Source organism: Labrus mixtus, chromosome 5, assembly GCF_963584025.1.
Source record: "Labrus mixtus chromosome 5, fLabMix1.1, whole genome shotgun sequence".
Taxonomy (NCBI): domain Eukaryota; kingdom Metazoa; phylum Chordata; class Actinopteri; order Labriformes; family Labridae; genus Labrus; species Labrus mixtus.
In genome coordinates, this window is record NC_083616.1 from 23,749,016 (window position 1) to 23,776,460 (window position 27,445).

General features: G+C 41.2%; 3 protein-coding genes across 7 annotated transcripts; 2 read left to right on the forward strand and 1 right to left on the reverse strand.

Annotated features, from left to right (window-relative positions):
- The first annotated feature begins 1,199 nt into the window (after positions 1-1,199).
- On the forward strand, positions 1,200-2,231 carry LOC132974573 (fatty acid-binding protein, liver-type-like). Its single transcript, XM_061038717.1, has 4 exons — positions 1,200-1,359; positions 1,608-1,780; positions 1,934-2,026; positions 2,146-2,231. The coding sequence occupies exons 1-4, from the start codon at positions 1,293-1,295 to the stop codon at positions 2,194-2,196; spliced, it is 384 nt and encodes a 127-aa protein (XP_060894700.1). The 5' UTR covers positions 1,200-1,292; the 3' UTR covers positions 2,197-2,231.
- A 1,194-nt stretch (positions 2,232-3,425) lies between these two features.
- Positions 3,426-11,516, reverse strand: smyd1b (SET and MYND domain containing 1b). 2 transcript variants are annotated; one of them, XM_061038718.1, is made up of 10 exons: positions 11,270-11,516; positions 9,876-10,052; positions 9,419-9,632; positions 7,838-7,968; positions 7,549-7,587; positions 6,389-6,584; positions 5,259-5,351; positions 4,994-5,157; positions 4,728-4,896; positions 3,426-3,748 (listed from the first exon to the last, which is right to left on the reverse strand). In XM_061038718.1, exons 1-10 carry the CDS (start codon positions 11,389-11,391, stop codon positions 3,584-3,586), a joined length of 1,470 nt encoding a protein of 489 aa, XP_060894701.1. In that variant the 5' UTR covers positions 11,392-11,516; the 3' UTR covers positions 3,426-3,583. The 2 variants fall into 2 exon arrangements, with proteins under 2 accessions (XP_060894701.1, XP_060894702.1); XM_061038719.1 differs by lacking the exon at positions 7,549-7,587 and having other exon boundaries at positions 11,270-11,515.
- Positions 11,517-14,834: 3,318 nt separating this feature from the next.
- On the forward strand, positions 14,835-27,368 carry lzts3b (leucine zipper, putative tumor suppressor family member 3b). Of its 4 annotated transcripts, none has more exons than XM_061038720.1 (8): positions 14,835-15,081; positions 18,316-19,275; positions 20,324-20,794; positions 20,884-21,051; positions 21,375-21,503; positions 22,840-23,031; positions 23,257-23,487; positions 24,252-27,368. In XM_061038720.1, exons 2-8 carry the CDS (start codon positions 18,433-18,435, stop codon positions 25,311-25,313), a joined length of 3,096 nt encoding a protein of 1,031 aa, XP_060894703.1. In that variant the 5' UTR covers positions 14,835-15,081; positions 18,316-18,432; the 3' UTR covers positions 25,314-27,368. The 4 variants fall into 4 exon arrangements, with proteins under 4 accessions (XP_060894703.1, XP_060894704.1, XP_060894706.1 ...); XM_061038721.1 differs by having other exon boundaries at positions 14,835-15,039; XM_061038723.1 differs by having other exon boundaries at positions 14,835-15,039; positions 18,441-19,275.
- Positions 27,369-27,445: the final 77 nt, after the last annotated feature.

Here is a 27,445-nt window from a genome sequence, read left to right on the forward strand (position 1 = left end):
ACACCAAAATTGGGATTTGTAACACAGGAGCACTGTGAAAAATATCATGGAAAATGTGGTGGAACATCTCATTCTAAACTTTTTTTCTGGTCCAAATGTGTGCTTTCCCCTCAGAAATGTTAAATCTGGTTTAAAGGGATACTTCACCCGTTGAAACATGAATCTGTATTTACATTGGGTCATATATTTAGTAGAATTGTGAAAGAAATTTTGAAGTTGGTGCCTTCATGGCCGTGAAAAGGCAGAAAGTGTCTTTTTGGCTCATGTGGATGAAAGACACCAAATCCCAGAATGCACAGCGCCGCAGGCCACTCCCACTAAGGTCCTCTAGTTCAGAATCAGAAATACTTTATTAATTCGATTGATACAGTTTCTCCAAAATATACAATATAGCAGTAGAAATATAGTAATAAAAACATTTACAGACATATTTACTTCAACACATGAGGCCATTTCCTCAACTGATTCAGAGATTTCTTCCAGAATTGATCTTCCTGGCAGAAAACAGACTCTATGTCTGTGTCCATAGGCAAACAGTGAGAGCACCGACACTACCAGCCCGCCCCAGCTCGAGCCGGCACAAAAATCGTCATTTTGCGTCACTGGAAGCTCTCAGGGGAAAAAGAGGGCGGGCTGCACGACCATTCAAAAACACTGCCAGGTTTCTAATGACACAAAGCTTAATGCAAATGGGTGAAGTATCCCTTTAAGACAATGTATGGAGAAACGCATGCTCTCATGTGACTTGATTGGTTGCAGGCATATTAAAAAGGACAAGTGAAAGCCTGCACAAGGAAAGTGGTGAGGGAGTTTGCTGAACGACAGACAAAATGGGGAGAGACTTGTGAGAAAAATGGAGGAAAAGGGAACTGAAAGTGGAAAAAACAGAAGAAAGGGGGAAGAATGAGCAGAGAGAACGCAGCAAACAGAAACCAGACTGCAAACTTTTGTCCAATCAGCTGCTTTTTTTTTTTTTGGTGTGTGATTAAGCAATGTCACCGTCTTTCTTCAAACACAAAAGACTACCGAGATCATTGGAAGCATTCTTGTGTATGGACAGCAGTTGACAGATTCCAAACACAGTCACAGGAGGGTTATAGTCTAGGCACCCTGAACCTCTATCTTTATGTTTTTTATCTTTACTGCTGGACCGTCTGTGTGCTGGGCTGGATGAAGAGGGCGGGATCTGCCTTAAATTGGAGACACCTTGAGTTAATGATTGCAGCGCTGGAGTAAGAGAGTATAAAACTATCTGAAAGCTTCTCCTTGCTTTACCTTCACCGTCTATCACCATGTCTTTCTCTGGAAAATACCAGCTGGAGTCACAGGAGAACTTTGAGCCTTTCATGAAGGCCATCGGTGAGATTACTGCCTTCTTTACTCCACCTCTTTCCTGCTATGAATTTTTTTTTTAAAAGTCCCTGGTTAGATTAAGTGCTTGAATCATTTCCTTTTTATTGATAAAGAGTTGGAATATGAGATGTTCTCCGTTCCTGTTTTTTTTTTTTTTTTGCAGTGCTAATTTTCAACTCCTAAAGCCTTTTGAATGAAAATAACACAAACTATTTGGGATGAACTCACGACCTGCTGTTTGTTCTTGTTCTCAGGTCTCCCTGATGAGCTCATCCAGAAAGGCAAAAACATCAAGAGCATCTCTGAGATTGAGGAGACTGGTGACACCTTCAAAGTGACGGTCACAATTGGCACAAAGGTCCTCGTCAACTCCTTCACCATCGGAAAGGAGGCTGAAATTGAGACCATCACTGGGGAGAAGGTCAAGGTGAGTAATGAGGTTAAACTAAGGGCTCTATATCACTCATTTAAAATTGGCTAACTTGTATTCTTAACTCCACATCACAACCCACTGCACGCCTGTCCAAGACTTACACTTGTATTATTATTTTTATTTTTTTTTGTCATGCTTCATCTTAAGGCGGTTGTAATGCGTGACGGCAAAAGTCTGAAGGTCTCCCTAAAGGGAATTGAGTCCGTCACAGAACTGGTGGATGAGAACACAATTCTCAATGTGAGTACATTTTACAAAAATACAGATCAGCAATAAAATTCTCTTTTTTTTTTTCTTTTCTTACATTGACATGCTTGGATTATTCTTGAGTTTCTAATTTGAATTTCCTTTCCTTCCAGACTATGACTCTTGGTAGTATTGTATACAAGAGGACGCTCAAACGCATGTAAATGTCTGCACTTGGAATAAATTGTTAAAAAATTCATCATTGTCTCGTTTCTTTGGCCAAAACTTAAATGTTCATACTAGATAATTGACGGTGACTAGTACCCATTGGCACAGACTCTTGTGTGTAGCTGGCCTTATTGTGGTGTAAGTGAGATCTAACAAACTAAAGGCCCTATCCCCTTCCAAGCCCGGCGCAGTCTAGGCCTGTGAAGACTGTTTCGTCACGAGCCGGGAGATCCGGCTGAAGATTTCTGCCTTTTTAATAAGGCAGTTTTTTCTTACCACTGTTACTTTTGCTGCTTTACCAAAGTGCTGATAATGGATAGGCCGGCTCTTTGTAATATAGCTATAAGTAAGGTCTTTCACCTGCTTTTTGTGAAGTGTCTCGAGATAACACTTATGAGTTGACGCTATACAAACAAAAATTGATGATCTAATGAACTAAAGGTCGTCTTTGTCCTGACTGCAGGGAGTCACACCCAACCAGGGTAAAAAAAAAAAAAGGAGAGGCAATTTGTCCCAGTTGGTTATGGAAATCAACTTTGTTCAAATTAAAGTTATATCAACCTGAAGGTGGAAGGTGTACAAAGTTAGAGTTTATTTCTCACTGGTTTGAGACAACACCCTCATCGTCTCTTAAAACTCTTAATTTGAGGAAAATCTAGAGAGGAAGCTTGAACGGTTCAAGTCGGCTGAATTTGAAATGGCAGGGTCTCCAGCGCTGACTCTGTATCCTGGAATGAATAGGATTGTAGGAACACCCATCGAGCAGCAGAGGGAGTTTTACTTGTAACCTGCTTGTCACACAGAGAAGCAGAATAACCCCTTTATACCAAATGGAAAGTTGAAATTAAAATGATTTAAATCTAACCTTTCTAAGCAAAACTTAAAAGAACATTTTAGTCACATCTGTAAAGGAAATAGTTCTGAAAGCAGCTTTGGTGTGCAAACCTTTGCCTCTCCCAATATAGTTGCAAAGTATTACTGTCAATATATGAACTTCTCTTGGACACCAATATTTAATGAACTGTAGTTTTGCAGGGACCATGTACAAATCATACATCAATCTCAATGAGATGAGATGTGTTGCACCAGATTTGGCTGATCAGCTAGATTCCTTCATCAAACTGCAGGGAGTATGATTTTAATTATTGATGTAATGAGCAATTGGTCCAGAAGTGCTTGCATTAAAAATGACTGGATTTGGAGTAATGAGGGGAAAAAAAACAAGTTTGATGTGAAATGTTTTTAATGAAAAGTGAAACTACAAAAGTAACTGTTACAGAAAATGATGTAATTAACCGTGTAGATCCACACAACACTCAGAAATCTATAAGCCGTAAACAATGGAAGGGTTTGCTCGACGTTTCCTTGACTGCGGTCCTGTGATTATTTCTTCCGGTGGAACATATTCTTAATTCCCTCCTCCACAGACTTGGGTTCGTGCATCATGGCCATCGGTTTGTTCTTCAGAGCGGCCTCTCTCATACTGTGGTAAACATACTCGTTCTCTTTGAACATCTTTAGCTCCATCTCAGTCTGCATACGCATAGACTGTTGGGAAAAAAAAAAACACAGGAAACATTAGCAGTGTTCTCGCAGAAGGTCATAGAGCAACAGGCCTGGGACCGTTTTGTGTATGATTTGAAGTCATGGCGTTCGAGAGTGTGTATAAAAACAAAATGGTAATCTACCAATAATGGGTTTAGAAATGTGAAAAAAACAAAATATTTTTATGTTGCCCCTTTGTCAGCTTGAAGTTTAAAAAAAATTATATTCTAAGAAAGATGGCCGAGTAGAAGGTTTTAAATCTGCAATAACTAATTATCGGAGAGGGGACAACATTAGAGGATCTCAACTGGTACTTGATGGTTACAGAGGTGAGCTGGAAGTTTCCCCCAGTATGGTTTGGTGAATAAAAATACATCAGTGCTGTTGTCTGAGTTTTTCACTGTGTCCAACCCATAAGAAAATAAAGAACGCAATGGGGAGAAACCGTTTATCAACACCTGGAAAAAGTCACAAAATATATGTAACAACTGTGTTTTTCTGCTTTTGGCAGCCTGCTTTTATGTTCTTGGCAGGTCAAGGTTAATTTGTTTTTAAAGCCCCTCTGCTGAAAACAGAAGCCTGTTTGTTGCAATAATGGTTAAGTGAGAGATATGTGAGCAAACAGAAGCAGAAAAAAAATGCAGGTCAGACAGTAAAACAAGTCAGAGATCGCAGCAAAGCTCATAAAAGCAAAGAGTGTTACTTCTTTTTGTATCATTACATGACACCTCGCTTTGTGAAATAGTTATACGGTATGGTACATCGGTGTTCATTTATATAAGATTTGACATTAGGGTAATTAAACATTGGGGTCATCAGGATCATTTTTGACTGCATCCAAAATCAAACAGAGCCACCTGACCACTATCTGTTACATATAACTTAAAAAGGCCCCCAAAACGTTATTTAGCAAATACTCTGAAAGCTTAGCCACCTCCAGTTGCAGAGTTTTGTGAACGTTTTGAGAATACCAGGTGTTTACCTCCAGGTCCTTGGTGATGGGATGTGTTGGGCCGTGGGTGACCATGAGAATGGCGTAGGCCTTGCAGATCATCGCGTGGCCGACCTCGATCTCCCCGCCCTGCCAGTGAGTCACTCCAGCTCGCATCGCAGCCATGCCCAGGGCAGCGTTGTTTGGGTGGTACAGTTTTCTGTAATGGGGGAGGAAAGTTGTTTTTGTTCTTTGAATTATTTGCTCTGAACAGGACATGATGTTTGAGATGTTGGAAGAGGAAGTTCAGTACTCACATGTATCCGTCCACCATTTTACGGGAGTAATCCGCCGCGTCAGTGAAGTACTGAAGGTACGCTTGCACTTCACTTAAGGTGCTCCAAATCCTCAGCAGGTAGATGTGAGTGTCAGCCAAAACAGGCTCTGTTTTGTCCACACACTCCTTGCAATATTTTACCACCTGAAGACAAACAAACAAGAACATAAAGACAAGGTAAGAAAAATGAAAACAACTCCTGGAGTCTCTTTAAAAATGATGTCATAGGGAATTTGATACGATACCTCGTGGTAGTTACCATTTAACCGAGACTTTTCCACCTTTTCCATCATTTCAAAGCAGTAGTCAGTCGCCTCCTTCACCTGCTCCTCTGAGGGCTGAAAAAAAAGAAGATAAAGAGACAGTGATTACATTAATGTCAGCAAATCCTCTCACTGTTTGAATATGAACACACTGGCAAGAAAATATATCATATAACATGTTCTATAAAATGTATCTCAGAGGAGATATTTCATCATAGTTTTGCATTTAATAGATCCATAAAGGTGGGTGTTTGGTGTTTTGGGCCAGAGTGTGAGATTTGGTGGCCTCTAGTGGCGAGCCTGGAGATTACAGCTAAATGATTCACTCACATTATGTTACTTATTTCAGGGGATTCTAAAATAACCAAAAGCACATTATGTATTCTATATTCATTTTCTGCCATTAGTTTCAAATTATTATTAAATCCTTATTCTTGAATAAGACGTACAAGCCTGCAGAAGAGCTCCTGACGACACATGAAGGTTTTTTTTTTGTGTTCATAACAAAACAATTTAGTTGATTTTACAAACTTAAAAAATGATTAACTAACTGGATATCTTTATTGCTAATAGTCCCTGACCTTTGTTATTTATAACCTCTGACATACACACACATACGATCGACGATCACATGAGGTAAACCAGTAACCTTTGCCTTATAATAATTGTGGTGTCTCGTGTTTCAAAGAACAAGATAACGTCAATGTGTATCATTCAAGGCCAGGGTCCTACTCTGGTTTACACCACAGAGTGTTGGAGAGGGAAGATTATGAGGCTTGGTGTAGAAGCAGATAAAATAGGTGTGATTATAGATTCTGGTTTATATCAAAAAAAGATACCAGCTTTGAAGTACTTTGCTGTCAACAAAGGGTTTTTTTTTTCATTATTACTATTTTTTTTCAAGTGTATAGGTGAATGGTGGAACATATACACAGTTAACATTTGCTTAAAATAGTCCCTCTCTCTCTGCTTCTCATGTTTCCTATCACTCCTCATCACACACGTTGCCAGGAGTTAGAGTAGTGACAGAGTTGGTCTTTGTTGCCTCTGTGCAGAGTGAAACGGTTCTCTTCAAGGAAGCTTCAACTGAACACAGACAAACACGCACAAACCTTGACTCCATCCACTTCCGTCCCTCCCATCTTCAGGTCATCTTTGGTTCGGTTCTTGCAGTGCTCACACGTGCAGTCAAAGAAATATTGGGTTTTCAGCAGCCTTCGCCTGTCCTCTGACAAATTCAAGTAGTCCACGTATGAGACTGTCAGCTCCTCTCCCTCTGAGATTTTGCCAAGAGAACGCAGCTCGATCCTGATGAGGAGGAACACAGTCAAACTCAGGCGTGGGGATACAGTTTCTGATTAATGGTGAAACCCAGTTCCTCCGTCAATTCAGTCAATCCAGGTAAAGGATTGAAAGAGTGAATAGTAATAAACATCTGAGAGTCCATTTCACAGCTAAGCATATACGTTCATTTAACTGCTTTGGTGAATGTACAACTCCTAAATGTAGTATGATGTTATGCACATGTAAAATAAAGATAAGCAGAAGTTTTCATACAAGGCTGGACACTTTTTAGAAGATTTCATTCTTTTGTTGTTCATTTTGCCATCGGAATAACTCAATTTTATTACAACATTTTTGCAAAAAAAAATTGCAAAACTAAGATTTTCTCCATAATTAACAAATCTGTGTGAATATTCAAGTTGAATTATAGGGAATGGCTTTAATATTCAATTATTATGATAATCATGAATATTAATTTAAAGAAAAGTGAATATCAAAATGGAAATTATATGCATTTTTCTTTTTTTTTTAGCATGGTGTTTTGTGGTGTTAGAGGTGGACTTGAGTTGTTTGATCACAGCAGTCTGTGTTTGCACGATGGCCAGACACACTGCGATAACACACAAAGTGACAAACTCAGCAGCACACACACGAGTAAGACTTTGTGTGGACATGACAAACAGTTAGAGAAGGATGTGAAGTTGATCAGTAGGTGGAGAAAATAGGCAGCGAGACACCCTTATACTAGCCTTTAGTGACTCTGAAGAGCTGAGTCAAGGTTAGAGCAAAGATGTGCACGTGTTGATGTGAAAACCGAGTCACATCAAGCCGACAGTGAAAACTACACAGCACTACTTACACAGGCTTTGTTTTTTTAAATAGATGGATTTTGATGGAGGATGGTGGTTATATATGACATGTGATGTACATGTTTTAATTTGTGCTTTAATAAAGAACGGTCAAAAAGGCTCGGGTTGAGGTGACGCACCTCCGTTGAGAATGAAACATAGTATTCACAGCCGATTGACTGAAAGACAAACAGGAAGCAGTTTTACACCAAATGCAACCTGACGGACCACAAGTCACACAATACACAACAGAACCTAAACTCACACATACACACACACATACACACACACAGACTCTGAAAAACACTTTTTAAGTTTTATACATGAAGTTAAAGTTTGGTTTCCTTTGACATTAACATTTTAAAGGACAAATATCATGAAGAGTCATTTCTTAAAAACCCAAGAGGCACTTTAAGTCATTTTACTTACTTGCCGTGGTTGAGGATCACGGTGCAGTTCGGCCAGCAGTCATGATTCACGAGACACAAATTTGGGAAAAGACCGACACCGACTGCTTGAAGCCCCCTCTGGTCGCTCACAGTGAAACCGTTGCAGTTCACCTGGAAGAAAGAGGGGAAAATATTCACGTGAACACAATGAATATGGTCTCAGGAGGCAGGACGTGATGTAAAAGGATGAGGTGGAAATGGCAGACAAAAGCTACAGAGTCTGAAGTGTCACAGTGTAAACACCAACGAGTGTGCACTTCAGTACTTTGCCATGCTGCTCACCCTGACTTCAAACTGAAATTATACGAAGGGACTGGAAGTCAAAACTCTGGATACAGTCAGGGTGAAAAAATGTGCCGCACACACATGCAGCTCACCCAAAAAGAAGAGGACATTTTTAGTTAGTGTATGCGTGAAAACACCAATACAATATTAAAATGAAATGTTCCTTTTAATAAATAAAACAATAAATTGTGTCTGATCCTGTACTCTCTCCTTTGTATTGAGTTTTTTTTTACTTGCCTGGTCTGAATCAAACAATTATCTTGCATGTACCTATCCAATCACAGCGACTGTACACACTAGCACCATCAGGCTTCTATACGTGACTTGTGTCTGTAGGTATCACTCTGTCTCTCTCTCTCTCTCTCTCTCTCTCTCTCTCCTGCCACAATGCAGCACACACCTGTTTTTGAACTTTTCTGGGATGTACAGTATATTGAATAGATGTCAGTCTTTTATTTCTAAGTCAGACACAACCAGCTGAGTGGAACAGACAGTTTGCAGTGACAAATGTTGGCATGCATGTTTATTGTGTCGTTTGGTGGGAGGGGCTTAGGTGAGGGATAATGAGATAGCAGAGGGAAGATTTTGGGAAAGTGATGGACACGTTTGAAAGCTCTTTGTAAGTATTTTTGGTTTTTTTTTGCTGCATTGTCTCCTCTCATTTCTTTCAGGGGTCAAATGACAAAAATAAGGCATCATAAAAGTAGCTGTGCCCTTTATTAAACTAGTTTATAGTTCCTGCTGTTGTACACAAAGTCACAATATTAAAAAGAGGATAAGAAAAGAACTCTGCTGGAGCAATATTGTTCTGTTTTCGATATTTTGTTTTTGTTTTTCGTACTGTGGAATCTTAATATTAGTCATGCCTCTCCAATCTGCTCTTATAGCCTTTTGGTTAAACTGTTAAAAATAGGAAATCTGTGACAAGAGGGAGGGAATATTACGCCGTCATTAATGTCATAATGTGGAAAAGGATAGGGAATCGTAGGAGCACTGTGGCCTCTTTCTTGCCTTGCTTTGAATGGCACAGCCAGTAGTGTTTACCACTGTTTTTCACTCTTTGTCAGCTTTTGCTGGTGGTAAAAAGAAAGATATTTGATTTTGACAGGTTTACGAAGAGGACAAAAAAAAATCTGTTTCGGTATCTGGGAGGCTAGTTTGTCTGAGTTGGAGGAGAGGGACAATATCTTTCATAAAGCCCTTGATTATACATTTTAAGAGCTATGATAGCAACATGAAAAAAAGTCATTTAATGGATGAAACACATCAAACGCACCACTCCAAAAATATGTGAGATGTTGTCGATTGTGTGCTGCTTGCTTGTACGGGGCCAGTAGTCCAGGAAGTTGTGGATATCCACTTTGAAATCCTTCAACTCATCCTCCTGCATGTCAGCAATGTGGTCCTCCAGCTCGTCTATTGTGGTCAGCTGCATGTCAGACACCACACCCCCGTCCTTATCCAGGCGCCACAAGATGCGGGCCACCAAACTGACCGCCGAAAAAAAAAAAAGGTTAAAGAAATCATGACCCTGGGATAACATGAAGTCAGACGCATGTTCTCTCAGGACTAATTCAGGGGACTTGTTAACAGTGACTCATAAATTCACTTGGCATTTCTTGTTGTCAAAATCAGAATCGATGTGAACCATCCAGTTAAATTATATTTGCACAGAATCAGCATCTTCTCTTCTGATTTGGTGGGACTTGGACCGTAGGAAACGTGCCACTTACCGGATGTTTTCGTTTGGTACTTTTCCAAAAGCTTTGATGGAAGAACATTCAAGCTTGTGTTCGGCCCAGCCGGCACGCTGGCAGGTTCGGTCACAATAATGAGCAAACTTGCACTGTCCGCACCTCTGCAGCTTGTCCTGTGTGCGGAAACAGCTGTGGCAGATACGCTCTGCTAGACTGCAGAAGAAGAGAAGACACAGTATAGGTAAAGATGTTCTGATCTCCATATATGAATGATTAGTAATAAAGACACAAAGTGACAATAAAGTCAAAGTAAGAGTAGCTCACAGATAAACAGCCGAGTGATCTGATATGGTAAGTTATCTGAGTCTGAGTCTGACATCTTAGTTGTACAACTTTACACACAGTTTATCACTTGATCATTTCAGAACATCATAACATAGTCAACTATTTCAACACAGGATCCAACAGTCTTCTTCAAGAAAACCTAGTAACTTGACTTTGTGATCAGATTATTTGGTAACTTTATAAATACTTCAGCCCAAAGTGCTTCACCAAAAAACAGACAGAAAATAAGAGAAATTGAAAGAGATTAAAACAAGAAGGAAGGTTCTATACAATTATTAAAAAGGATACAATTAATTTTAAAAGATAAAATGAAAGGAAATAAATGAATAAACAAAATCAATACAATAGAAAAAATATCAGTAAAATGTAAAAGCAATGATTGATAAAAACACTGAAAAAGGCTGTAAAAGTCCTCCAAGTTAATGGCCAGATTAAAAAGGTAGGTCTTCAGCTGACTTTTAAAAATGCCCATCAATGGTAACGTAAGTGTATGCTAACGTCAGCTGTAGTCTTATGATAGGTAATGCGTTATCAACTGTGCTGTTTTGTATTAAAATGTGGCCTAATGTCGATCAGGTCTCTGTATTTATTGCCTTTTCATTTTTTGATCCATCAGGCGTCCCATTCTCTATATCAGTGATACTCAACCCGAGGCTCTCGAACCACATGTGACTCATTTGGGACTAGTTGTGGCTCTTTTAGGTCCTACTTGGAAGAAAAAAAATCCAAAGAAATTATTTTAAAAAGGGAAACATTGTCAGCAGAAACTATTCGTTGCAAGTCATGTTACTGTGTTTCCCATACATATTTTAGGAAAGAAAGAGTTTTTTTGATTGTGGCTCTTGCCGAAATATTTTTTGGTCAATGTGGCTCTTAAGTCTAACAAGGCTGAGTATACCACTGCTCTATATGCTTTTCAAACCTGAACAGCAGCACCACGATAGAAAAGCATTAGAGTTTCAAAATGAGTGTGACATCAGGGGTGAACGTCTGCAATACGGTGACGGCCTTCCAAAATATGCAAAACTCAAAATGCTTCACATAGTTTTTAAGTCAAAGAAAAAGCTGAAAGTTGTTCACTGTACCTGTCAAACACGACAGCCGAGATACTGGGCTCAGAGAAGATGACATCTCCGGCCCAGAACTCCTTGGTAGTCTTCAGACCTCTCCCCTTTCCAGGTGAGTCAAATATTGCCACGTTCTCCATGGTTCGGGAAGCTGCTCCGGTTCCTCAGAAGCTGGGGGAGAGTGAGATGACAGTGGTTTCTGTGGTAGAGAGAAGCTAAATGCAGAGTTATGGTAGTTGAGGAACTAATCTGTGCCCTTTGTGTTCTTCAATGACAACTGCACATTCCACACCCAAAGTACTAAAATAGCACTGCACCTCTTGAACTGTACCAAGGGACACAGAGAACGGGGTGGTGGTGATTCGTCTCCTCCTGAGAAACAAAATATCATGTACCAAAATAATTTTCAATAAAACCTACAACCTCGTTTAAAAGATATTCCCACTGAACTCCTGTTTGTTCGCTCTTATCGTTTGGTTTACTTAACTTTTAGGTTACACTTATTGCTTTTTAAACTTTTATCTGGTAGAAGACCCCACCCCCCCACACCCAACCATGAATTGGTAGGGGCCTGGTCCCTGTGGGTTATTTCTGGCCCCCAGATGCTCCCGTCTATCATGGGCCTGCGGTGACGTCGGACAGCTGCAAGACGTTTAACAGATCTCCCTGCCTCCACACTGTTCTGGTGCTTTCTCTTACCTACTCGCTCGCCCTCTTATTCTGTTAATTTACCATAAGTTATGACGTAATAACACATTGCTATCACACACACACACACACACACACACACACACACACACACACGCGCGCGCGCACACACACGCACACACACTGTTTGGGGGGCCCTGTAGGTATCCATCTTGGGAACCCTACAAAATAAATTCATAAAGATAAACGGCACTACATATAGGTGAACCATCAAGTTATAGACCCCACCATGTGCAAGAAATAAAAGACACAGTTTATACAAAACTCCTAATACACATTTCTGCTTGGAGTGTGTGGCAGCACACATTTAGTAGCCTGTGTCTATAAGAAAGTTTTATGAATGCCTAGTTTTGGTTGTAGTCTGTGACATGCATTTTTAGTTTTTACCTCAAACATTTATTCAACAAAGTCTCATCTATTGTTTTCATGTGCAACTGCATGTGCAAGAGTTAAGTCCCTTTTAAAATTCTTAGCTAGCTCTAATGACTGTACTGTAGGTCTCAAAACATTTAATGGTCTATTGGTAACTCTCTCTCTATAAATGAACTCTGACATGTCTGGATGTAGCAGTTCTGATCCAAAAATGATCTTAAATTCAAAAATGTTTAAAGAAGTTTGATATACTCTGAATTTGTGGTTGTGCCTCAGTTGCCCCTCCCATCCAACAGGGGTCACAGTGGATAAAAAAGATTGGAAGGAAAAGCATCTGAAAAGTGCACTGAGTGTGTTTGTGTGTGTGAGAGAGAAAGCAAGTCACACAAAAAACTATTGAAGGAAAAAAAGAGAATGAGACAAAGGGAACAGCTATCCAAACAATGTCTGGCCTTACAGATAGGAAAACGAACAGACGGCAGTGGAAAGGAATTAAACTTTAAAGTTGTCACATTGTGCCACCATAGACTGTATGTGACAAGGATGTAATCTCAGTGATCTCACCCATGGTTTCTGAAGTGGACTTTTGAAGCCAATCGATGGCGGTCGCCATATTAGAAATGCTGTCTAAAACTTACTTTCGGCCAACAAATATATCAGAAAAAGAGCTGCTGCTGAGCAGGCCTGACACCTCCTGACAGACAACTACAACCCCCCCTCACCTGTCAGTCAGATTAGCCATGCCCCCCTCATGTATAACTCCTATCCTTTATAAAATCAATATAGATAAGTTGTAAAAACCCTCAGTACAGTACAGTTCAGATAAAGAAATAAGCTATTCAGTCAAAATTATTTTTTTTAACCAGGCTGCAAAAAGCTGCGTTTAATATTGTAAAAGCAGGATTTTTTTTAATGGGTGTTAATCTGACTTCCAGGGCTTTTGCAGCCAGCCTCAAGAGGACACTCCAGGAACAGCAGGTTTTTGCATTTCCTCATTGTCTTGTTCAATGGAGGTTTCATGCTGTGTGAAATACAACCCAAGTGAAAAAGGGGATCCTCAGTACTGAGCAAAAAAAAAACATGGAAAACATTAACACCATAACTTTGTGTTAAGAATTTTCTGACAGAAGCCATGAAGTTTAATCTTCCGTGAGTAGTTTTTAGTTTTAGAAACAGACTGAAATGAATCTTGATGCCTCTTAAATGAGACCATCAGCATAAAGATTTATCTTTTCTAAACAGTGTTTTAATGCCTGTAAATGTTACGGCAGGAACGATGTCAGAAGAAGGGATTAATAGCAAGCTGTGATTTTTTTTTTTTTTTTTTACACTTTCTACTGAAAATCTTCTTGAGAAGTAACTGACTGTTAAAAACTCAGGGTCACAGATTTAAAGAAAAAATAACTATGGCCCACGCCTGTACAAGACAAAATTAGCTAGGAGATACAATGTAGTATTTTGTCACAGGGGGCACCAAAACCAACAGAACACGAGAAGCTTTAAAGGACACATATTATTCAAAATACCGTTAACGATGGTTTTCTAACACTAATATTTCCCTAGAGTTTCTACAAACTCCACAATTATGAAAAAAGTCCATCTTCTCTGCCTGTTGCCTGCTCCACTTTTCAGAAAATGTGTGCTCAAACAGGCGGTTTGGTAATTTCCCTTCATGACATCACAAAGGGCTATAACCCCTCCCCCAGTTGGGCGACACTATCACAGCTGTGTTTGTTCTGCCCTCTGACTCTGCCTTCTCGATGTAAATAATAGGACTTGGTGCAAGAAAAGCCCAAGCCATATCCCTTCCAGAATAGGGGGCGTGGTCAGACACAGCGCATTTACATTTAAAGCTACAGACACAGAAACAGCCTGTTCTGAGCAGGGCTGAAATAGAGGGGTTTATAGTCATGATAAAATAACTGGATCACGGTGGATTATTAACATGAAACATTAAATACATGTTTCAGGGACCTCTGAGACGTGTTTCCACTTGTTGTTTACGAGTATAATATGCAACCTTTAAGCATTGCTTACTTCTCGTGGGAGAAATCCAAAGTTTCATTGCAAGAGATGGAGTTTCAGACATGAGGTGTGAATTAAAGAAGCACCGTTCTCTTTATTACAAGTCAACCATTTAATGAATTTGTATTAAGGTAGAATAGTTCCAGTTTCATGTTTATTCGACATGTCGGTGTTATGTACAAGTGGCCAAACATGATCTCAAATGAGTTGACCACTGAAACCAAACTTTTTTTTTCTGATGAAACAAAATACGCTACTTGTTCATTAATATGTTATAGAAAAGAAAAAAAGCAAGCGTTTTATTTGATGATGCATCCAGCATGACTACAGTTTCTTCCGCCTCCATGCATCCATCCGGGGAAGTGTATATGGCTCTATAGGCTCTTCCCAGGGGGGAGAGAGCACTGGAAGAAAGCCAAAAGGGGGCGTTAGTATCATGCAGCCGAAGGGGCGGGGCCAGAGGTGGGTGTGTGTGTCTCTCAGCTGATGCGCGTATCAACCGACCGACTCCATCATCAGCATCCGACGCTGACAGCGGTCGAAGGCAGCATCCCCGATATCACCGAGCCTCGGTAACAGCGCGGAATAACTGAGATCCGGGGCCGACCGGGACTGACGCCGCTGTCTGGTGACATTATTGTTTACTGAGGCTGCCATCTTACGCACCGCCGAGCTGCAAAATAGTGAGTAGCCTTTGATGATGGACCGCCAGGATGCTACAATCGGTAAATCAAAGCAACTGTCGTCAATGTCAATGACGCTGTGCATGTTAATGTAGATGTGTTCTTTTTTTTAATTCGGCGAGGCTCGTGGGCTCGTTTCTTGTGTCAGGCCTAGCGAGGAGGTAATTGTTTGGGAGCGCAGTCGATTCGGGGGCTTGATGCGGATGCTGCTAAAGCCGCCCTTGCCGCCCAGGGATGCAGAGGAAAAAGGGAGAGAGAGAGAGAGAGAGAGAGAGAGAGAGAGCGGGGGGAGTCGTGAGGGGAGGGGATTGAGGCAGAGCAGCACATAGATAGGCAGTGTATTTTACTACTACTACTATTCACCCAAGTGGAAGTAAACCTCGAGTAAATGGGTTGAGGAGGGAGGGTGCAGAGGCATGACCGCGTCTCTATCTATCTATCTCTATCAGCTCCTGTTACATGCCACTGTATTTTGATGATCTCAATGTTCATTTGTAGGCATGCTTTCATATGTGGCTTATAGTCATGGCAACCATTACAAATATCGGCTCTACCTATTTAGCTATTATCCATTTTTCAACTACACATCTTATTCCCCCCCCCTACATGCATTTATTTATTTATGGTACACAAATCTCTAAAACTAGTTCAACAGTCTTATACACCAGTCCTGTAATAGATCCTACCTACATGCAGGTTATGCTCATCTTGTAGGCAGCAGTTTGTGGAGATACTGAATCGTATTGCATAACAGTGAGAGGTGTTTATTGCTGTATTTTAGGACATTTTTTTTGGTGTTACTATAGTGAAGGCGGCGCATAGCTAACAGGGATAGAGTTTAAGATGACAACAGGGTTATATATGCATCCCTGAAACCTCATTGAAAGGTGTTTCATAGTAATTGGTTCACTTTTGCTGATATAAATGGGACACTTGAGACAATACGAAACCATTCCGTTTAATTTTATGCAGCTCAGCTACACAGCAGCCTCTGAATATGCACACACTTTATTAGGTACACAAAGTTCAAAATAATTCAGTCTGGTACAGCAGCCCTGCAATAAATCATTTGTTGAAGCTGTTTCAGAGAGGTGTTGATTCCACTTTACTGTCTCGTTTGAGATTGGAGTTTCCAGTGCAGTTAGGTTTTATCCTGAGCTGTTTCTCTTGGGTTTTTTTTTTGTCCACCCCAAAATATTTCCATAAAAGATACAGCCTGCTAGGGGCCCCATAATAAGCCCCCACAGCTCACAATCCTTACAGCCCATTTTGCCCAGAGCCCAAGAAATAGTTCACCTAAACTCAAGGTTGGTTTGCAAACATTTGTTTGAGCAGAAATTGCTCAGAATAAGCACTTTTGGAATATATATCAACTTTATGTATAGTTGATAGTAAAAGTATTAATGGTGGGACAAAATGACAGTATATTATCTAACGACTCATGCAATACAATTATGGAAACGGTGGTGCCAAAAATCAATAATTGTTTTTCTTTTTCTTCATAAAATCAGCTCCTGAAACAGATTTCTCTGGCTATTTAACTCTTCACATTTTCTCCATGTGGGGCTTATGACATGAATAGGGTTAATGTGAACTTAAGTTAACTGGCCAAGTTGACAGGGTGGTTGAAAAAAAGAAGAAACGGGATAGTCAGACTGCTGTACAAAGAAGTTGAATGATGAAGCATAATGAGAAGAAAAGCTTACTCCTCATTGCAGTGAATACATTCATTAATCCTACACTTCAGCTTTTTGTTGGGTTTTGTATTCTTGAGTCAACCGGATATCAGGATGCATCAATATTATTGTCTCGCAATATATATCAATAGAAAAATGATCGCTGTCTTTGACTACGCATGGCATATCCTATATGTTTGAAGTACTTTATAGTATTGTATAGTATAGCATAGTGTTGTATCATATATCATATCATATGGTATCATATCATATTGGTTCTTATCATATATCATATCGTATCAAATGATATATGGTATTGTGTATCACATTGTATCATATCGTATTGCATCATATCATCATATCGTGAGTTATCCTGGGATTTCCACCCGGAAAGGTACAATAGTAGATTTTCATACAGGGGCCCTTTGTAAGACAGGAACTCAATGTGGATAAAATGTTGAAAATAATGAAACCTTGTACAATATTAGGCTGCTTCATAAGTATAACACAATAATATAATTCAACAATACCTCGAACTACAGCCTCAAAATGACCATAGAGTAAAATCAACACCTCTCAGTGTGAGACAGAACTACCATGAAGGCAGAATAAAATGTTGTAATGGATTGTATTCATTTTATAGCCATAACTTATAAACTGAATGGCAACTAAGTGTAGGCTCAACATGTGTGGACACAGAAACAGAAATCTCCTTCATTCTAAAGTGTCATAACACAAAAACCCTTCAATGAATTGTCCTTTTGTATAGAGTGAAATGTTTAGATATGTTCTAGTGGTATTGCTCTTTAATGTAATGTGTAGTTGCTTTATAAACCCAACAACCACTACAGTTTAAGAAGCTGCCATTGACTTAAATCAAAAGTTCTGTTAGGCATCCTTTGATGCTTTGTGACGTTTCCTTGACGTATAAGTACATTTGAAAAACCTGATTATTGATTTTCACATGTTGTAAGTGTTGACAGTGTTGTCCTCAGTGAAGTGTGCATCTGACCACAAATAGAGAATTTATATTATTTGTTACTTTTTGGTGACCGTAGTTCTACACTAGTGTTAATTAAAGGGTTCTATGAGAGATATAAATCATGGTTTTTATTTTGGTGTATTATTATTGATCTGACAAACCCTGCAGTGGGGTAAATGGTACTTTTTGCAAATATCTGATAAAACATCAGTTTAGATAACATCCATAGCAAACGGGACGAACAAATATAGAACACTATGAGCATCAAATAGTGTACATTTATTGCAGGGCTGTTGTTAAGTACTTTGTTAGACTTGTTTCATGTTTGTGGTCCACAAAAAGGCAAATTAAACAAACACTGCTTAAGTCCAGTGATGCCAATGTGTGTGATTGACCTCACTAACACACTTGTGCGCGCATTTTTTTTATTTTCAGCCTCACTACACATAAATGTCCAGACTTATTAGTTTGACCCTTATCATTTTATATCATGGTGGGAGGACCCCGCTGCCCCTGTATGTGGGCTGGAATCTATTCTGCTTTATCTATTATTGTATAACTAGTCATTATGCAGTTACAAAATTGTATAACTCCTCTCGTTTTTCTGTGTTCCTCTAGTGTGTATGCCCCCACTACCTGCATTAGGTTGTGATGACCCACACTACATCCAAATGTTTCTGTGACCCTCCCCAATCCTGACTCCTAACCTCTAATCCCTGACCTTTGACCCCCACTATGGGCAGTGTTGGCAGTGGGGTGGCAGGAGAGCAGGAGTTTGCCATGAAGTCAGTGGGTACGAGGACCACGCTGCCCCGGGCCCCTCCTCTCTCTCGCCGTTGCCCTGCTGATCGCAGCTGCAGCGCAGAGCGGCTGCCCCGCCCCCCGGCGACTATATCAGACGGGACGGCTTCTAGCGATGAACGAGGGAGTGTTAGTATCGGGACTGGGACCTGTACCGGGACTGACCGGCCCACCGAAACAGCCTCCTCCACCAACACTGAATGTACCATGACCGCCCCGTCCAACAACAACCAGTTGGAGTGTGGCAACGGAGCGGGCAGGCGGGAGAGGGAGTGGGAGAGGGAAAGGGAGAGGCAGCGTGAGAGGGGGAGAGACAGGGACAGGGACCGAGACTGGGACAGAGAGAGGCTGGAGAGGGAGCGAGAGAGGGAGAGGAACCGGGAGAGGGAGCGGGAACGAGTGGAGAGAGAGAGGCTGGAGCGAGAGAGGGAGCGGGAGAGGGAGAGAGCCAGAGAGAGGGAGAGAGAGAGGATTGAGAGGGAGAAGATAGAGCGGGAGAGGGAGCGAGAGAGGGAACGGGAGAGGGAGAGGGAAAGAGAGAGGCTGGAGAATGAGAGGATGGAGCGGGAGAGAGAGAGGGAAATGCAGGCTGCAGGTTTAGACGTTTGTGGGAACATTGTGGGACGAGGAGGAAACGAGAAGAGCATTGTTGTCATGAACCAGCACCAGCACAGAGAGATGGCAGCCGCCAGAGCTGACGAGAACAATCCAGGTGGTCACAACCCTCCAAACCACAACCCGCCCAAGATCATGCCCGTGTCAGGAAAACTGGAACAGGTACTATAAGACTGAGTACACTGGGTCCCTACTTTGGGGTCAAAATGGGTTTTAAATATGAATCTATGGGGAACTAACATGATTATCTGGGTAGAAAATGTGATATTAATGTAATATTGGTTTCATTTTAACACTCAAGGCCTTTAAGAAGTAATTATTTTAAAAAATGTGAGAAAGGGAAGTCACTGGTGAGCTCTCAGATATCTGATATAAATAAATGTTCACGAGCAAAAAAAGATTCTGCACACCAACGATTTAGAAGACAAGGGTTGGAAACCGGAACTTTTAAATGATATCATCACTCCCCCCCCCCCCCCCCGAGTCTGCCTTCATTCAGTACTCACCGTAGAGTTATTTCTGGCTGTAAACTGACTCTTCTCCATACTGACTGCAATATCATCACGTTCTATTCAGTGCTATGAGAACTATTGTTAGAGGGTAGCAGGAGCAGCAGAGTTCAAGAAATTAAATGGACAAGGGAAATGCTTCCAAACAAAAAGATGGAATTTCTAACTAAAGATTATCACTTTGTAAATAAAACTTCCAACTGTCAGAAATGGCCAAATAATTTTAGTATCTTACTTAAGTTTTTTTCCCCCTCCTATCCTCAATCATTGTTTAGTTTTCATGAAAAAGTCCATACCTACTTTGTTTGGCTACTGAGGAATACTTAGGCCTCGTCCTACTATTAGTTGAATCTGAGTTTTGTTAGTCAGGGATTGCCTCAGAGCAGGTATGGGTATGTTGGGTTTTTGTAGCCACCTGTAACACTTCATGGACACGTGAGTGGTGTAGTAAGTAAAAAAATTAAGCCAGGATCAAACTGCGTCAGAAAATATATCACATCCATGTCAGGAAATTTCAGATCGATCACAACAGGTCTCATACATGCTCCACATTGTGTTTGAATGCCTGACATTGCTTAGTTTTATAGTCAAAACTTTATCTGTGACTGCAGTTATGTATCCTATAATAATGTATGTTCTTCCCTACTGGTTTCCTCTCTCTTCCTTCCTCTCTCTGTTCTATGCTTCCTCGATCATCCCAGGCCATGCAGAACAACTCAGGCCTTGTTCGTCCCTCTGCCTTCAAGCCGGTGGTCCCCAAGAGCTTCCACTCCATGCAAAACCTTGTGAGCCAGGCAGGAGGGGCTGGGAGTGAGGGCAAGACTGAGGCAAGGAGTGAGGGGTTCAGTGAGAGCAGAGGAGGCAGGAGAGGCAGGGATGGAGCAGGAGGAGAAGCAGGAGAGGTCCCAGAGGCCCTGCTCCTGGACCAGGACAGTCCAGTAAGGGGGGGCAGGAGTGAGGGTGGGGGAAATGGAAATGAAGTGGTTCAGGGAGGGATGTCTGACTCAGGGAGGAACTCCCTGACCAGCCTGCCCACGTATACTGGCTCGGGGTCTGGTTGCGGGCCCCCAGCAGTCCTGGGGCCTCTCAGTGCTTCCACCAGTCACATCAACAGATTAGGCATGGCAGGGGCAGCTGCAGGGCTGGACAAGCTGGAAAAGCCCGGCTACCAGGTGAGACTATTATCTAGTCACTGAGTCTGCTGGTTAATGCACTTCTCTGTCACAAATGGAAGTAAGCATGATGTGGTTCTCACCTCCAGAACGGGCTCAGCGCCTCAGACAGCGGCCGGTCGTCCTCGGGAAAGAGCTCCTCGTCCTATCAGAGACTGAGCCACCTGAGTGACGCCCCAGCACCTCTACGGCCCTCCCCCTCCTCTGATGACATCATCCAGGATCTTGAAGACCGCTTGTGGGAGAAAGAGCAAGAGGTCAGCAGGCACATTCCAATTGTTTTGCACTTTGTTGGCTCTTTATAATGAGAAGTGGATTTAAAGGGACAGTTCAGAATAAAACAAACTGCAATTAGTAATGCTGTTATGTTTTGTTTTACCAGATAGTAAGATGAACATTTACAAAGTTTAGCAGCCAACCCAGGGCAGTGGAGATGAATGGAACTTGATATCTAGTGCAAAGTACATTAATCTAAAGTAAAAGCATCTTCAAGAACTGACCAAACCTTCATAGACAGGACATAGTAAAGTTAAATTTAATGGCTCATCCGTCCTAACCCAGTTATTCTTCCTTGCTATAGGTGCAGCACATGCGCAGAAACCTGGACCAAAGTGAGGCGGCAATCATTCAGGTGTTTGAGGAGAAGCAGCGTGTGTGGGAGCGACAGATGGATGAGCTGAGACAGAACTATGCCTCACGCCTGCAGCAGGTGACCTCCCTGCATATTTCAATGCATCTACACCTCCTGTCCAAACTTTGTGGAATCTCTGACAAATTTGCTGATCAAGGCAAAGGGTCAAAAATCTAGTGCAAGTATTTGGGGGGGTACGTAGATAAATGATGGAACAATAACAAAAATGCCTTTCCTACAGCCAATTTTAAAAGTCAATTAGAAGTTCACTATCCTGCAGCTACTACAGTTACTTTGTCTTCATGAAATATCAGCACAACAACAATCCTCTTTAAAAGCCTTGTGTTACTTCTATATTTATTTGTATTAATTTGTGGTATGTTATGCATTCCAACAAAAATATACTCTGAGTCCATCACAGAATATATTTTTTTAAAAAGCTTGGGAATGACACACCCTGTATGAGTCCTCTAGTCCCAGCAGGGCCGAAATAAATAGGAGAAAAGATAAAAGCATAAATATCCAAATAAACTACCCTGTAACAATATCAGAGTGTTTTTTTTACATTCAAAGCCTTTAGCAGCAGCATGTCAGAATGCCAATGAGAAACACAGAAACACTGCAGAGAGGAACATTTTGATTTTATGAAACACTTCAAATATGACAGAGAATTAGGGCCACATTTAAGAAAAAAAAATCTAAAATTTTGAGATTAAAGTTGTAAATTTATGATAATATAGCTGTACATTTATGAGATTAAAATTGTTAATTTACAATAATTAATTTGTAAATCGATTTAAATTTGGCTATGGTTCAAATTTAAAAAGGTTGTATCAGAAGAGCAGTCATCTCCCCGAGCGATAAACTATGCTCTTCTGATAAACTGTGGACTAAAAAATCTTTATTCTCATACATTTATTACTTTAATCGTGTCAATGTATGACTATATTCTAGTATTTTTTTTACTTTATTCTCGGAAATTTCTTAACTCATTCTCTTTTGACTTTATTCTTATCAATTTCCGTGTTTATTCTTGTAAAAGTTTTACTCTAATCTCGTAAATTTATGACTACTCCCATACATTTACAACTTTATTCTTGTAAATTATTGAATTTAATCTCGAAATGTTTGATTAATGTGGCCCTTATACTCCTTCATATAGAAACTCTTTGGAGGACCTTGATCTTTTTTTGTTGTTGTGACATGATAGATGGAATCTCTCCAAAATGTTAAATGCTTAATGTTTGAATGGAGACACAGGTCAATCAGATCAAATATATATATATAATATGAGCAGGGTAAAAAACATTTTACAGTACGAGTTCTAGATTCTCAAAAAACAAGCATTATAGGATGGTATTGAAAGATAAACATGTTTGTTTCACATATAAAGAGACACTGTTTATATCTCTAGGTTACCCGGCGGGCTCAGCGCTCCCAGACTGCCCTGCAGGCCCAGATATCCCGTCTGTCCCAGGACAAGAGGAGGCTGCAGGAGGAGATGGCGGCTCTGTTGGCTCAGAGGGAAGAGCTGGAGAGAAAGTGTCTGGACTACAGGAAGGAGCAAGCTGACATCTTGCCTCGTCTGGAGGAGACCAAGTGGGAGGTGAGATATGAGTGTATGAGTTGTTGCTCTTGACTGGTTAAGTAAAATGTTATCAAGTTTACATCATGATAGACTCAACACTGACCGCAAGGGTGTGTGTGTGTGTGTGTGTGTGTGTGTGTGTGTGAAGCTGTCTTTGTCTTCAGCAAGTACAAGCAACAGCAGCACACAAATATTGTAAAAACTACCACTCACTCACTCGCTCATTTGCATTTTGTGTTGCAGGTGTGTCAGAAGGCTGGAGAGATCTCCCTGCTCAAGCAGCAGCTGAGGGAGAGTCAGGCTGAAGTGACCCAGCGAGCCGGAGAGATGGTGGCCCTGAGAGGTCAGCTGAAGGAGCTCAATGCCCAGCTGAGGGAGCGCGAGGAGACCATGCTGGGGCTGAAGGACTCCTACAGCACCAAGAGTCTGGAGCTTGAGAAGTGTGAGGGAGAGCTGAGGAGGACTCTGTCAGAGGTATGTCTACACCTCAGTAACCTCCGAGAAGAGGATACAAATGACAGAAAAACACAGACCAAATAATTACATGCAGGTGCTAACGTTTAAACAGTCTTAAAATAAAATTGCAAACCTTCCCAATATGTCAAACTGTTGATTATAGTTTTCCGATTTGGCAGCGAATGGTTTCTTTGAACAGGAATAGACACCTGTCTGTCCTTTCCACAGCATGCTGACTGTGTACGATACGGCACAAGAGCGCCTCCAGCTGCTGAGGAAACATTTTAACTCTGGTTTTACCGCTCACTCTTTAAATCCATTCCTACCTTCAAACTTTCATCCTGGTACAACAATTCCCTCACCATCAAACACAAAACCAATTAATAATCAGTTCATCCCATTCATACCAGTCTCCTGTCTCTGAACTGTACACCGCCCAGATAATCTCTCTTTCTCTCTCTCTCTCTCTCGCTCCATTTCTGGTTAAACCAAGTTACTATATTATAGGTGGAATTAATAGACCATAAACAAGTGGCACCCCTTCATCTGAAAACATGTGTTACAGTGTGTTACACATCAGACACTGCTGTACTATCCCTCCTTTGTTGCTCCTTTGTAAAATGAATGTTCAAACATGAGTATCTTTATTTAATGTTGCTATTTGTATTTATTTGTACATTTTTTACATTTGTTTTGAATAATAACATGATTTGGCATCAAGATTTGAACAATACATAAATAACAAATAAACATTTTCCTATGAAATGTTTTCCTTTCTACAGGTGTCCGTTCTCAGAGAGAAGCTGGGTGTATTTGAGGCAGAGGTGCTCAGTTTAAAGCGGGCTCTGAATGAAGTGAGCAGAGGGGCAGAAGTAGTCGTGAGCCCTAACTTAGCTGCTGCGGGGCTGTTGCCGCCGTGGGGAGCTGTCCACTGCCCCCGAATACCCCCCGAGACCTCAACCAACTCCCTCACCCCAACTTCCGACACCCTGCTGAGTCTCCAGAGTGATGAAGCCAAAGCTCAAAGGCAGGAGGCTCAGAGGCAACGTGAAGAGGCTCAATGGAGGGACGCACAACAGCGACAAGACGCGCACATGCAGCACGACATGAGGATGCGACAGGATGCCCAGATCAGACCAGAAGCCCAACTGCGCCAGGAGGCCCAGCACCGTCAGGAGGCTCATCTCCGCCATGAAGCACAGCTGCGGCAGGAGGCCCATCTCCGTCAGGAGGCCCAGCTCTGCCATGAGGCCCAAATGCGACAGGAGGCCCAGCTACGTCACGAGGCACAACTCTGCCAGGAGGCCCAACTGCGACAGGATGGTCACCAACCTCAGCGGAACCAGGAGGGTCACTGGGACGAGTCAGGGGAGCTACGCAGGCAGCTAGAACAGCTGCAGGCTGCACTGCGCCTGGAGCGGCAGCAAAGGGAACGTCAGGCCCTCAACTTTGACCAGGAGCGACACACCTGGCAGGATGAGAAGGAGCGCGTTTTAAAATACCAGGCACAGTTGCAGCTCAGCTACGTTGAGACACTGCAGAAGAACCAAGCCTTAGAAAAACGTATGAGCCAGCTGGGAGCCAAATCAACCACAACCTCCACCACAACCACTGTAACCACTACCACCACCACCTCCCCCACGTCCTCCAACTCTTCGCCTCCACCTCCACCTCCGGCCCTGTCACCTTCGTCTACTCAGCCCCTACCCTCCATCACCGGCCCCATCGCCCTCACCATTTCCCCGCCTTGTGAGGACCAGAAGGGCCCTCCTTCTCTCCACCAGCTTGCTCCTCCCTGGGCGGGACCCTCACGCCTGGAGAGGATAGAGTCCACTGAGATATAGACACATGTTATCCAGCTTAATCCACTCACAGTGACAAGGCCTCTCATACAAAACCACTACAGCTTACAGGTGAAAAACACTGCAGTCTACAATAGAATAAATCAGAGCAGTTTGGCATACTTTTCAAAGCAACTATAGACACTGAGCATCAACAGAGGCCGACTGTTACATCCAACATGATCAGTATCAAGCAGATCAACTGAACAGAAAGTTGAAATACATTCAATCTACCAATGATTGTTAACCTCCTAAGCAGCCTTTCTCTCACTAGTTGCACACTTCCACATTTCATAATCAGTGTTCATGAAAAGTGTGCCACACTGACAGATGGCAAAAAAAAAACACAACAACTGTTAAATGACAATGTTTAGAATACAGCACTAATACAGGGGTCATTTTATTGCCCAAACTAGAAAGGACCAAGACAATCAGGGATATTGTCAGAAATGATCAACGAGAATATGATGCGGTATTTATTCATTGTAAGTCTTTGTCACTGGTAATGTAAAAGTAGAATTAGTGGTCAGAGTGTGTGATGTTATCTTCATTTGTGGCCAGAGAGCGCCTTACTCCGTCCTTTCCAGCATGTAGAAGAGATGAACAAACGCTGGGAAATAGATGGAGGAAAAAAAACATCAAGAGTGTGATTATCATTTTCAGTGCTTTAATTATGATATCAGCAAAAACAGTAACAAAGAATTATCACACATGGCTGGACTTATTTAATTTGAAACCCAGCAGATATCAATGTTAAAGGTCACACAGACTGATTCAAGTCATTTCATGAACAGGGTCCAACATGCATGGGTCATTTACACACATCATTAAGAGCAACAGAGTTTATATTTTCTACAAATTGAATAAAATAGATATGTTTAGCAGATAATCAACCCCAAATGAATATAGAATACGTTTTAAGATGACGGGAGAACCTGGTTCGCCTTCACCGCAGGCCGTCTGCAGTGACTAAAAACAACCACTGGAGGTCGTGAGAGAGCTGAAAACTCAACTTTCCTCCCATCTAGCTGCAAGAAGAATGTGAATGAAAGCACACGATTTGAATTTAATTATTATGACAATTGTGTCATTCACTTTGTGCATTTACAGCCAAGAAATCGAAGAAAACTGTCGGTATTTCCAAAGTTTAAAAAAAAAAAAAATTATAGAATGTATGATATAATAGAAACACTTATAATAGTTATAGATTGTAAATGTGTGTTTGAGTGAGTGAGTGTGTGAGAGAGAAAGGGGGTGTGTGCATGTGTGTATACATATGAAAAGCTTCAGCTTATGAGATTGACGATAGAGGGACTAGTGGCAATACAGCAAGTGAAGATATACAACGTGCAAAGGGATTGGATTTTTTGCAGGTTGGGGAGTAAGTGGTACGTTCATCAAAGCTGGACACAAGGACAGTGAGACACAAAAGTCAAACTGAGGGAGTCTGTATGTCTTTAAAAAACTCACTTTCCTCTGTATAGTTCATCTAGATGAAGCGGGGGAGAAGGAGGTTTAGGAAAAAAAATCAAAAAAAGTGGAGAGTCGTCTTTTTAAAGGAAGCATTCAGGCTAACTGCACTATGTAGTACACACGAGTTATGATGTACAGTAGACTCAGATGTGAATATCATGGCTTTTATATGTGTTGTTTATGCCAGCATACAAAGATGTTGCTCAAGAATATTAACTTATCTCTAAAATATTACATAGTATTATCATCTTTATTACTGTTATTATATTATGGTGAACTGACAGAGAAAATATGTGCCATTGGAGCTTTCCTTTCTGTGTTTTTCTAAACTGTGTAGATAGCCTATTGGCCTATACCATAATGGTGCAATCATAGCAACCCTGTCCAAAAAATGATGTTCTTTTTGATGTAGGTGATAAATGTAGTTACAGTATTGCACTATTTAGAGAACAAAATGCTATGGATTTTATACATGTTTCAACATTATTGTTTGCATTTATGTTATTAGTACTGTTCTGGCTTGATTAAAACCACTCCTTTGTTAAAATTCAACAAAACTAATAAAGATATGTGAATAATTCAGAATGGGTTGTCAGTGAGTAAAATTATTTGTCCTGTGGTTGACAGCAAATTGGAGTAAAATATTTGATTCATCAGCTTCA

What these genes read in the sequence shown, in the direction of transcription:
- LOC132974573 (XM_061038717.1), top strand. Translation starts at nt 1,293, where the DNA reads ATGTCTTTCTCTGGAAAATACCAGCTGGAGTCACAGGAGAACTTTGAG. An exon ending in GCCTTTCATGAAGGCCATCG is followed by an intron (nt 1,360 to 1,607) that starts GTGAGATTACTG and finishes TCTTGTTCTCAG; the next exon opens with GTCTCCCTGATGAGCTCATC. An exon ending in TCACTGGGGAGAAGGTCAAG is followed by an intron (nt 1,781 to 1,933) that starts GTGAGTAATGAG and finishes CTTCATCTTAAG; the next exon opens with GCGGTTGTAATGCGTGACGG.
- smyd1b (XM_061038718.1), bottom strand. Translation starts at nt 11,391, where the DNA reads ATGGAGAACGTGGCAATATTTGACTCACCTGGAAAGGGGAGAGGTCTG. An exon ending in GTACCAAACGAAAACATCCG is followed by an intron (nt 9,633 to 9,875) that starts GTAAGTGGCACG and finishes TTCGGCGGTCAG; the next exon opens with TTTGGTGGCCCGCATCTTGT. An exon ending in TAAATGGTAACTACCACGAG is followed by an intron (nt 5,158 to 5,258) that starts GTATCGTATCAA and finishes GTTTGTCTTCAG; the next exon opens with GTGGTAAAATATTGCAAGGA.
- lzts3b (XM_061038720.1), top strand. Translation starts at nt 18,433, where the DNA reads ATGGGCAGTGTTGGCAGTGGGGTGGCAGGAGAGCAGGAGTTTGCCATG. An exon ending in TGTGGGAGAAAGAGCAAGAG is followed by an intron (nt 21,052 to 21,374) that starts GTCAGCAGGCAC and finishes TCCTTGCTATAG; the next exon opens with GTGCAGCACATGCGCAGAAA. An exon ending in ATGCCTCACGCCTGCAGCAG is followed by an intron (nt 21,504 to 22,839) that starts GTGACCTCCCTG and finishes TTATATCTCTAG; the next exon opens with GTTACCCGGCGGGCTCAGCG.